At 41.6% G+C, this 12,189-nt stretch overlaps 1 protein-coding gene across 3 annotated transcripts; it reads left to right on the top strand.

Moving 5' to 3' along the window:
- The first annotated feature begins 10 nt into the window (after positions 1-10).
- Positions 11-2,174, top strand: ANKRD49 (ankyrin repeat domain 49). Of its 3 annotated transcripts, none has more exons than XM_056492954.1 (3): positions 11-90; positions 541-811; positions 1,220-2,174. In XM_056492954.1, the coding sequence occupies exons 2-3, from the start codon at positions 554-556 to the stop codon at positions 1,676-1,678; spliced, it is 717 nt and encodes a 238-aa protein (XP_056348929.1). In that variant the 5' UTR covers positions 11-90; positions 541-553; the 3' UTR covers positions 1,679-2,174. The 3 variants fall into 3 exon arrangements, with proteins under 3 accessions (XP_056348929.1, XP_056348920.1, XP_056348937.1); XM_056492945.1 differs by having other exon boundaries at positions 35-137; XM_056492962.1 differs by lacking the exon at positions 11-90 and adding an exon at positions 242-316.
- The last annotated feature ends 10,015 nt before the right edge of the window (positions 2,175-12,189 follow it).

Consider the following 12,189-nt stretch of genomic DNA (forward strand, 5'->3'; position numbering starts at 1 on the left):
GGCCCGCTCCGTCACGTCCGGCGGCCGCGCGGCCCGGAAGCGCTCGCCGGGCCCGCCCCGCCCGGAGCAGCGGCGCCGCCGCGGCCTCGGGTACCGGAGCGGCCGGGCGGGACACCCGCGGGGCCGGGAGGGGATCGGTCCGTCTCCTGCGGGGATGGGGTGATGCGGGCCCGCGGAGGGGAGCGGGGATGGTGCAGCGGGCCGGGCCGCGCCGGAGCAGAGACTCTGCCCAAAGTCCGCGCTGCTCTCCAGACCCTTTGTGGGTAAAGTGAGCAGCGTTCGAGTGCTCTCAGCACTGTTGCACTGCGGTCTGAAGGTGGTACCGTTCGGGGATCGGGTAACACGGTGCTTTTTTAGCGTGGGTGTTACCTGTGAGTTCTGGCAGAGCTGGCAAAGCCCGCGTTAGCGGAGCATCACTGAGTTTTCTCTTGAGTTTTGCTGTTTGTTGACACCCTCATCATCCATCAGATAGTTCTATTGACAGTGCACTGATAATAGTTACAGTTAATATAAATGTTGTTGTACATCTGCTGCTCTCAGATGCTGACTGAAAATGAATAAAGACAAACAGACTGATGAAGACGATGATGACAGCGAGCTGTTTGAAGACTTCACGGAGCATTTTAACCAACTTGAACTGCTGGAGACACACAGGCATTTGATTCCTGTAGGAACCCAGAGCTGTTGGTCAGGACAGTCTGATGATGACGATGATGAGCAAGAAAGAACAGAGGAATGGTACGAAATGCAAGAAAAGAAAATGGAAAAAAATCCAGAGAAATTGCTACTCTGGGCAGCTGAAAACAATCGGGTAAGGCACTTCTTCTGTTCATATATATATAACTTACAAGAATGTTATTTTGAGCACACGTCTGTAGTCTCATCCACAAACAAAAATTTACCTATACTTTTCTTTCTTTCTCTGAGTTGTTTTGATCTGGTTTTGCAAGCCACTGTATGTAAAACATCCCCCCTTTGTAGCCCATGCACACTAAAACATCTCTGGATCCGTTGGCTTTTAGAACAAGTTTTGATTCCAGTTCAAAGTTCAAGTAACAGCACTTTAACTTCTATGAACTGAAAGCATGCTGGGCTCTTCATGGCAAATAAGCCTTTTAACTGGGGTGGAGAGGACGTATTTGAGATTTTGGAAGGTTTTCAGGACCATCAAAGCCTTGTTTCACAGAATCACGTGAAGTTCCCTGTTTTCTTTAAACAGCTGAGTACCGTGAAGAGGCTCCTGACGGAAAAGCTGGCTCCAGTGAACGCTCGTGATGAAGACCAGTACACTCCTCTCCATCGAGCTGCCTACAGCGGGCACTTGGACGTGGCGCACGAGCTGGTGGCCCACGGGGCCGACGTTCACGCGCAGACCGTGGACGGCTGGACGCCCCTGCACAGCGCCTGCAAGTGGAACAACACCAGGGTGGCCGCGTTCCTGCTGCAGCAGGGCGCAGACATCAACGCGCAGACCAACGGCCTGCTGACGCCCCTGCACATCGCTGCAGGAAACAAAAACAGCAGGGAAACCCTTGAGCTCCTGCTCATGAATCGCTACGTGAAGCCAGACCTGAAAAACAACTTGGATGAAACCGCCCTTGACATTGCAAGGAGGACTGATATATATCACTACCTTTTTGAAATAGTAGAAGACTGCATAAATGCTGTGTCCCCATAAAAGCTTGTGAATGTGAGGTTTTCTGCCTCTTTCATGTTAGTGTTCTGCATGCCTATCGGTGGTGGTCTGTCTCTTTGCTACGAGGTTTTAATGTAAGATACTTCAGTATTCTCCTCAGGCAAAATGTCACTCCTGCAGCACAGTTCAGTGGTCACGCTCGTACTTTGAAGCGTTTCTGATGTTAGTCAGGCTAGTCAGAAAGTCTCAGTAATTTCTGTGAGTTTCTATTTAATTAGTGCAGATTTGGAGAGGCCTTTGTAAGTTGTCTGTAGTGTCAAAGCAGGAGGGAAAACTGGAATATTTACTTGATGTGAAAAAATTCTGGCTTGGTTATGCAGAGTTTATGACTGCTCACTTGAAAAATATTTTTTGAGAAAATTTAACTTTTTTAAAACTGCATGAAAGCTCAGAATGAATGTAACTTATTTGGGTGATACACAAAGTGTTTAATGAACCTAATGTAAGGCTTATGATAAAATAAAATATTTAACCCAAAGTATCTTGTCATATTTTTAATTCAAAGCCCATTTATCAGTACAATGGCCTGTTCATAAATCAAACACATTATTTATAGGATAAGAAAGTAGTTTTGGTTTATTTTTTCCCTAGTGCTTTTCACCAAAGTGACCTTCCATCAAGATCCTACTTACTTTTCCCTTGCAATTACATTGAGTAAAGACTTAATGTCAAGAATGTGGCATTAGTTGGAAAAAATGAGCCACAACCATGTGAGGATAAACAGCCATCATACTGTTGTGCCTGATTTAGTTACAGGTAATACAGTATTTTTCTTGCACTTTTGAGTTAGTACACTAAAATTTCCCCATGGTAAGGGCATGCAGTATGATTTTCAGCTTCAACTTTACCTCCTGTAATTTAGAAGACAAAAGTCGCTTCTCTCTTAAATTAGTTGAACTGAAAATTGAATGTAAGTGCTGAAGTACTGTCACTATGAGAGCTGTAGTAAACACTTCAGTGTCCCATGCAGATGCCTTGCTGAGCGATCCCAAGCTCCTTCCACTAACACATCTGCAGCAGTATCAGCAGGATTGGGGAATGTTGGCCCACATTTGGTGCTCTGGTCAAGCTGCTGTGGAGGGTGTCTTGGTCACCCACCTTTTATAAGCAGTGTGTAATGTTCAGCACTTTCTGTTGCAAAATGGAAGCACAGCTTCTGAGCTATGAATGGTGTGGCATGATTTTAATGCTTATTATTTTTGAAAGTCTCGTTTCAGGACATCTGTGGAAGAAGATGAATATACCTTGAAATGCATCAATAGAGACGTGGATTACAAGACCACTTCAGTCCAATATGCAGTGTCTGAAGATGCTCATTTTATGACCAAACTAATACTTTTGAGTAACAGTGATATATACTTCAGTTAAGCTGGACTCTGTCTGTTGGAGTCAGTGAGTCAAAAACTCAGAGAGAAATCAAGGTGCAGGGATTGAATTAAAGCCTTTGGATGGATTGAAATATATTAAGCCACTCACACATAAAGTAGACATTTAAGTTAGTAAGTTTTAGGGTGAATTCTAATGCTTTTAGTAAGTGAAAGGTTTCAAATGCCAGAGTAGCAGTGTGAGTTCTAGTGAAGGTTGAAACATACTGATACCTTCAGTGGAGGCTCCAGGCTCACAGTTGTAGACAGGACTTAGATATAATAGAGCTATAGTAAGAATATTGCTTACATTTTTCAGATAGAACAAGATAGAGTGTATGTGTAGTTCTATACATAAGCTGGCATGCTAAGAAACTAGAATTCTAATAGGTTAAGGAGTGGTGGTCCGAGTTTGTGTCTCAGCTTGTTGGAAAAATCCTATATAAGAGTATGTATTGGGGAGAGTTGGTGCTTTTAGCCATTTGCTCTTGCCAGGCTTTTGCTTTGCTACTGCCACTGCATTTGCCATTGCTTGTCTGCTTGCCTTTTGAGACTGATATGCTTTGTAATAAATAACCTTTTTAACTATTAGCTGCTTTGCTTATTTAGAGAATTACCCGACAAAGTAAGAGATAAGAGCTCGAGGTAAGAGCCTAAGAGCTCCGGAGTAGGTGCCTGTAGAGACCGGAGGTCCAAGAACCTCCACATCTGTGGTTCTTCCCCTCAGCCCGGCATTGCCTCGGGCGAGGATGGCAGGGCAGGCCCGTGGTGACAGCCCACAGTGGCACCGAATTCGCGATGTGCGTGCCCCGCTCCCGCGGCAATGGAGTAGCTGCCAGTAACACCACAGCCGAGGGGGCTGCTGTCCCTGGGGCCGGCGGCGTGCCCGGAGCCGCAGCGCCGGTGCTGCTGTCCCTCAGGACCGGCGGCGTGCCCGGAGCCGCAGCGCCGGGGCTGCTGTCTGTCCCTCAGGACCGGCGGCGTGCCCGGAGCCGCAGCGCTGGGGCTGCTGTCCCTCAGGGCCGGCGGCGTGCCCGGAGCCGCAGCGCGGCCCCGCCCGCCGGGCAGCCTGGCAACCCGCGCAGCGCCCGCACAACCGCCCGCGGAGGCGGCCATGAGGGCGGCGGGCCTGCAGCTGCCCGCGGCGGCGGCCGGCGAGCCGGGCAGCGACGGCCGCGGCGAGCAGCCCCGTGAGCACGGCCGGCCCCGGCCCCCGGCCACCCCTGCCCCTGCCCGGGCCCAGCCCGCGGTGTCCCCTCGGGAGCCCGGCCGCTCCCCGCGGGTTTCCTCGCTGATGGCCCCCAGCGCCGCGGCAGGTGCGGTGTCCGCATCCCTCCAGCTCCTTGGAGACGTCTGCAGCGAGGGCATCTCCTTGGATGCCTCTCCGCCGACGGCCCTGCCCTGGGATGTCTCATGGGGAGGCACAGTGGCCGTGTCCCCGAGTGGCCCTGGGGTGGCTTTGGCTACCAGCACACCCCGTCTGGCTGTGCCCACCAGGGTCCTGTCCAGTGCCAGCCTCCTGTCCTGAGGAATGCCTCAGCGCTGGGGAGTAGGGCCTGGCTGAACACTATCATGTAAATTATTGGGTTCTCAGGGTATTGAAGATGGATACAGAGTAGCATGACTTGACAATTGCGTTCAGCAAAGTAAAGCAGCGCTCAGGGGATTTATAATAACTGGTTGTTTTGTAATATATTTTACTAACAGGGCAGAAATGTGTATATGTTGAGCCATCTAGGAGAGTTAAAGAAATACTGGAGGAGCACTTTCATTTTCAGAAAGAAGAATGCAATGTTAAACATCCAGCTGCAGGTAATCCTCTTTATCAGCAAATGACAAGTGTTTGTCAGAACAAGTGATTGTTTTAAGGAACTGTGGCAAAATTACAGAACATTTATGTAATAGTGTGCAGAACATTTAGGAACAGCAGAATTGCATATTGTCTTTATTGCTTTCTCTTTTTTTTTGGTCAGAAATTATGAGACCAGAGACAACACAGGTAATTCCATATGATATATCAGTTTAATAAACCAGAAACAATTGCTGAGCAGTAGGGAGGTTTTGTTACTTTTTTTTTTTTTTTTTTAAAGAAATGCTGTAGTTATCGGAATACTGTTTCTCTTGTGTAGGATTGAGACCCATTTCTAAACTCACTCAAAATGAATTTAAAACAGTTGAATTCACAGACAAAAATGTACCTAAATTAGGTGATATAAAGACCATTTGAGCCTGTAATTTTTTTTACTGTGATTAGGCTCTGTAGGGAATTACAGCACACAACTTGAAATGACTGACTTTGGTAGCATCTGTTGTAGTAAGCAGAGGAAAAAAGGTACATTGGACATTCTTTTGACTTGTCCTAGACACCTGTCATTGCATGTGTCATGCTCTAAAAGTGCCTGTTCTTTACCTGTTGACTGGAAAGGGGTCCTGAACACAGAGCTGAGTTGCTGATGTTAGCACATCTGCTCAATCTGCTCATGTGTCTAATATTACTAAGAGCTGAACACAACTATTTTTTCTGTATCCATCTGCCAATGGATTGAAATTGACTGGAATATTTCAATCTGGTTGAATAAATGGATGCTACCTTATGTGTTCTCATGACTTTTGAGGAGTGTCCCAAAGAAATGTATGTTACAAAGGCTTAAAGTACTAAAGATAATAGAGAAAGACTACATAAAAATTTGTTACAGGACTGTATAATAGGTATGTATAGCAAACTCAGTAGAGAAATGGTATGTACAGCATGATGTTATAGGCATAGCATAACCATGATAAAGGATAAATATGATAAATAGAGATGCTGGTTTACAGATTACTCAGCAAGTACTGAATTCCTTTTTCAGCTGTGTAGACAATTAGAGATGCTTACTAAGTGGCCTGGGCTCTGATAGACAATTGTCAGGTTGGATGGTAAATTATTTACACAGTTTAGACTACTAAAGTGTGTTGTTTAAAATGAATGAGATGGCCAGTAAATTGTAACCTTTCCACAAAATAAATTAGCTTTTAATTTTGTTCTGATTGTGATGGCTTTGGTTTTTTTGGTTGGTTGGTTAGTTTTTTGTTTAAGTTGTTTTTTTTTTTTGGGGGGTAGGTGTTGTTGTTTTCCATATTTTTATGAGGGTATTTGGTATTCCAGTATGACCAAAAAATGATGCTTACTGCATCAGTGGTATCACTGCTATTTCTTACTTATTATAGACAAGCTGAATCCTGCTTCAGTTAGGTGCCTGAGTAGTCCTAAGAGCTTCTATAAACAGAGAGTGTTGTGTAACTTTGGCAATCTGATTTGCTGTCTGAAGATGTCAATCTCTTTTCATTTGCTATGGAAGAATATTATTGTGTAGTTTTATATTAATTCTAGAAAAAGCTGAAGTAATCAGTTATAAAGCTATTTTTTTGCCAAATTGTTGACAGTGGCTGTGGAAGAAGTTTGGAATGTGAAGAACAATTTCTCCATTAGAAACCTGAAACCAGTGTCACAGAACAGCAGCGATTTACTTTTACAGCCTCAATTCTACTCAAGACATGCAAGGATGAAAAGTAAGAGTCAATAATAAGAAACTTTCACTATAGCACCTCATTTTTAAGTTGCAGGGCATCTTTCTGCAGAGCTAACCCATCTCTTCCTTTAGTAAGTAGGAAACAGGCTTTGAAATCTTTGCAGAAGAAATCTGTTCAGAGCTGCTGTGTTAAGTCACCTTATTTAATATTCTGAAACCTTTTGTAAAGGTTCCACATCTATTTTCCACATCTATTGGTTCCTACTGATAGATGGTGAGTGTTGGCTTCATGTTCTTTATGAACCTTACTGTTTTTAGCATCCAACCTTAGGAAATTCAATTGTTTGGAAAAGCACTCCTCCAGCACACCTCCTGAAAAGAGCTTGATCTAGGTGTTCTTTCAGGCATTTTAGTACTTGCCTGCAATGGTCAGCTGGTGCTCTGGGAAATGTGTGTTTCTCTCTTTACAGTCTGTAGAGTACGGCTTTTGTGAAGCAGACCTGGTTTTTATAGGTTTAAGCTTAGTGTGTGCCCATATTCCCTCCTAACCTAACTCTCCTTAAACCCTAAGGAAAGATAGTTTGTTTGCTTTTTAAGAGGAATATTTTTAGTGCCATGAGCTTGCAGAGTATATTTATATTTATATTTATATTTATTTATATTTATATTTATATTTATATTTATATTTATATTTATATTTATATTTATATTTATATTTATATTTATATTTATATTTATATTTATATTTATGTTTATGTTTATATTTATTTTTATTTTTATTTTTATTTTTATTTTTATTTTTATTTATATATCAGCATATTTTGCCATTACATAAAGCTCCTTCCCACATTCTTGGGGGATAGTGGTTTCATGCAGGAAACTGCATGACTAGCACCTCTTTCTTCCTATCTTGTGAGATCAGAAGACAGTAGCATCTTAGTTACAAGAGCAGTGTGGATTAAGCTACTACTGGTATAACAAGTGTTTAACCAGTACAGCCTTCTGCCATGCTGCCTTTATTTTAGAGTTACTTACTTGTAGGAACACTTTAGTTATATAGCAGTTCTAAAAACTACAGATTGACTCAGAGTTTTGGGATGTTGGCATCATTTTAAAGATCATGTACCTCAGGCTTCTAGTGAAGGCAAGCAGAGTTTTCAAAGATCATGATCTCCATTTCCTGTTCAGAACCATGAAGAAAGAAGAGCTTTAAAACAAAGCAGTTTATTCAGATTGATGTAAGTGCTGAAAATCTGTTGATTTTCCTTTGGGAATTTGGATGTACATTCATTCTCAGGGACTGCTGCTAGAGACAAGTGGTGCCCTCCTCACTAGCTATGCTGCTTGTTTTTGTAGTGGACAGGCAGGCATCATGAGAGAAGGGGTGGCAGAAAATACACATAATGGGGAAAAACTGGGAGCAATCTGGCTTCAGCTCCTCTGTTCACCAAACCATCTCCATTCATGCACTGTTTTCTGTGTAAGGATCTGGGGAAGAAAGGAGATACTAGTGGGGAGATGGAGTGGGTACAGGCTATAGAAATGGACAAAAGGGAAGAAATGATCAGAGAAGAGGAGCTCGCTGTGTTTAGTGCCAGAGGGAGAGGAACCAGTGAAGGAAAAGGAAGAAGCACTCATAAGGGGAATGAAAGAGAAGACATACAGAAGTTTAGAAATTCCTGAAGGAAACAGAAAAGAGGAGAATACAGTTCAGGAACACAGAGATAGAAACTGTAAAAAATGAAGGGAAATATGCAGGAGATATAAACAAAATAAAGAAAAAAAAATATATATATATTCATAGTGCTGAATTCACTTAAGTAAATGCATTTTGCTTCTTCCTTTTGCTGCCTTTCCCTAAAAATGATCAGTAGTTTGGAGGGCTCACTATGTGGTGTTTCATCCATCCTCAGAGCAGATGTTGTCTTTTTTCCAGATTGCTGAATGTCAGTGCTGTGAAGACATGAACTTGCTTTGATGTGTCAAATCAAACACCAGCATAAATAGCTACCTTTGGAAATGTAGTTGTTTATTTATAGGATTTTGAATAAAGTTCTACTTGAATATGCAGCTATTTCCTTTTTGTTGTTTTATTCATATCCTCATACTACTTTTTCATCTGACATTGTAAGTAGCCAAATCTGATCCATATTTCCACCAGTGATGAAAGCGTCACAATCCAAAGATTACAAGATGTTCTTGCTGAAAAATGCACAACTGTGAAAGTCAACATCTTCATAGTTTTCTCTTTTGCAAAGGGATTCTAAGTTCTAGTAGATGATTTTAATGTAATTGAAGAAATGCCTGATTATGCTTTAGGCTGAGTTCATCCATTAAACGGAGCATTTCAGAAGGCAAGAGTTTGTGATTTGGTTTAATGAAAGTTTAACATAAATAAGCCTCTCTCCATACAAGACCTCTCATAGTATCAAAGAACCACAGAGACAACATGAAACCTGAAATAACTTGCCACTCTTAAACCTTACAGTGAGCTAACACCAAATGAATATTAGTTTGCTTTGTATTATCATGCCACTTACGAAACAAATGTGGATCCTTTGTAATGTACAAAACCAGAGAAGATACGGAGTCCTCCAGAGGCTGTTTCACCATGGACTTCTGTGTGCTGCAGGGGTATAACTATCTCACCATGGTCTTCCCTATGGGATGGCTCCTGGAGCACCTCCTGCCCCTCCTTGTCCACTGACCTTGGGGTCTGCAGGGCTTTTCTTCTCACATATTCTTACTCCTCTCTTCTCTGGCTGCAATTGCTTCTCTGCAATAACTTTTTTTTCCCTAAATTTGTTATCCCAGAGCTATTGTACCACCATTGCTAATTGGCTCAGCCTTGGTTAGCAGCAGGTCTGTCTTGGAGTCAGCTGGTACTGGCACTATTGGACAAAGGGGAAGCTTCTAAAACTTCTCACAGAAGTCACCCCTGTAGTCAGTCCCCCGCTACCAAAACCTTGCCTAAGAGGTGGAGATGGGATTTGTTTCTGGGGCTCTCAGTTCCTCTGGAAGTATCTATAACACTATGAATATTTTTAAAAACGAAGTCTCAGTGACAACTTTGTGAAACTGGACTTTGATTTCCCTTTTTTTTTTTTTACAATTATTTGTGAATTTAATCAGATGATTTATCTTTGATTTTCTCTGATCTCTTCTCTGACATTAAAAGCTTGATTTTATTTTTGTATCAGTGAGAAGGGAAAAAGAGAAGAATAACCAAAACCAAAACAGCCCCTCAGCTGCCTTCAAGCCAACTCTTTTCAGTGTTTCCGTTTGACTTCTAAATGAAAAAGGTTATTGTACTGAGTATTGCCCCTGAGGCATTAGAGGAGTAGCTCCTTTTGAAAATACTGTTCTCACTTTTTAGATGCAAATTTGATCATGAATCACATAATAATGTTTGAAAAGCATTGGATTTTCAGACAGAGACTTTGATTAGGCTTGTTGCATCTTGCTTCTGCTTCATTTCATTTTTGTCCTACACTCCTCTCCTTGCTTTCCCATTCTGTTTCATAATCTTGTTTTAAAATTTTCCAAATGAGAAGACTTTCTGGCTCTATCCTGGATTCCTGCACTGACTCAGTTTTGATGCAGCATTTGGTGCTCATTTTCTCTCTTTTCCTTTTTGTGTGATCTTATACAACAGAAAAATACCTGCTATATCTTTTCTACTGAGTATATTACCTCAATTATAAGGCTGTGGTAATTCTTACCTAGTCTGATATATTCATGTTTGTGACTTTTTATGTGTCTCCTCTTTTATTTGAACAAAACTAAGAAATTTGTTTAAATATAATATTGCATAATATTATTAATATTACTGTGATATTTATAATATCTTTATAATATTTATAATACATTTATAATATTTTATAATGTTTTATTAAATAGGATGCTGGTTAATTTAAATTAACTGTGCTCACATTTTATCATAGTGACTTTTTACTGTCTAACCGTTCAGCTCTCCTTTTCCCTTTTTTTATTCTATTATTTCATTGCCAAACTCAACAGTACTCTTTTGAAAGACAATTGTTGTCATTGCTTATATCATTGCATAATTAAACACATTTTTCCAAGGCTACATCTGCTTTATTAAGTAATGAAGCACAACAGGAGGGGGCCAAGTTATTAAAGCAGTTGGTATTGAGAGCCCCATAACTAGATTATATGTGAATTAGGAGATTTACTTCAAATTAGGGCTAGTTTTGTCTTCTGAACTGAGATATGACCCTGATCTCTGATGTTCAAAGATGTCCAGAGGGAATCCTTGCTCTCTGTCCTGGGAGATGCTCACTATGTAAAATGAGATCATCAGTGCTGGTTGTATGTAACTGTCTCTTGCCAAAGAGGCTGCATAAGATGAAGTCTGGTGCTCAAAAACCTCAAGGAAAACTGAAATTATTGATAATTGCTTACAAATATCCACAGAGCCAAATTCTGGCTTGCTGGTACCCACAGGTGTGTCAAAGTGTCTGAGGATCATGTGGGACTATTAGGAAAATGTTCTGCTCTGATCTCTGCTCTGGTCTACCCTGGTGAACAACATAGCTGTGTGCTTCAGTGGAAGACTGAAGAGTGTCCTGGACAGGATCCTTCATTCACAGTGTGCACAGCACATTTGTTCATGCCTGTGCCTTGACCTGGAAATGTCAACTTCATGTGGTTTTAATCCAGCATTGCTCACAGTCACAAGTGCTCACAAGTTTCACAAGTGGAACTGTAGCTGGGCAGAATATTTGGATGTTGCATTTGTTGCATATGCAGAAACATCTGTTTGTCTGTCCAGAAACTGTTCAGGCATCAACTTTCAACTGGATCTTCTATCTCTCATTGTATTTCCGAATTTTAAACTTCAAAGCAGGAAGATCATAATCCTGCATATGAAACACTAGTTAATTAAATTACAGGTACTTCAACTTCATGCAGAAATACAGCATCATCTGTATCATTAATACAGAACAAAACTTTAATAATCCTTTTCATAGAGAATTTAGGTTCTTATTTGGAAAAACTTGCATTGAAATCATGGGGACTACTTAGGAAGAAGAGACTTCAGCATCATTCTTAGTGTCATTTTGGTACCAGACAGCATCCTCCTACGCTTTGAAGCTGATCACACTTTCTTATGATGAAAAACTCCACAAGGTTTCCCTGGCTAACAGAATGTCTGACTTGATAGCTGTGGCTAAAAACACACCATGTCTCACAGTATTTTTTAAACTACCTTTGTAAAACAGTTGACAAATAGCTTCAAAGACTTTTCTAGGCTTAAATATTTCTGAAGTGTGACAAAACAGAGTGAGTCAGAGTAGAGGAGGAAGCCAGCTGGGAAGTTCCAGGCAAAAATATTTACTGCTGTTAGTGATGGCAAATATTCAACCTTCAAATAAGAAAATATTTTTTATTTTGCAATGGCTTCATCACTAACACACAGCACATTATTTTAAATTCCTGACTATCAGCAACATGAGAACTTGCTGTGATTTCCTGGAGCAGTTAAGGCACTGCATATATAGTGCCAAGAAGTCTGGGTGGTCCTCAGTCCATGGGGCTATCTCCTGGACTGGTTTATCTCCAAAGCAGACAAAACCAGATGTGTTCCCTGTGGGAG

The sequence above is a fragment of the Oenanthe melanoleuca genome, chromosome 1, assembly GCF_029582105.1.
Source record: "Oenanthe melanoleuca isolate GR-GAL-2019-014 chromosome 1, OMel1.0, whole genome shotgun sequence".
Lineage (NCBI taxonomy): Eukaryota > Metazoa > Chordata > Aves > Passeriformes > Muscicapidae > Oenanthe > Oenanthe melanoleuca.

Coding starts and splice junctions, on each gene's coding strand:
- ANKRD49 (XM_056492954.1), top strand. CDS start 554: ATGAATAAAGACAAACAGACTGATGAAGACGATGATGACAGCGAGCTG. Junction 812..1,219: donor GGGCAGCTGAAAACAATCGG/GTAAGGCACTTC, acceptor TTCTTTAAACAG/CTGAGTACCGTGAAGAGGCT.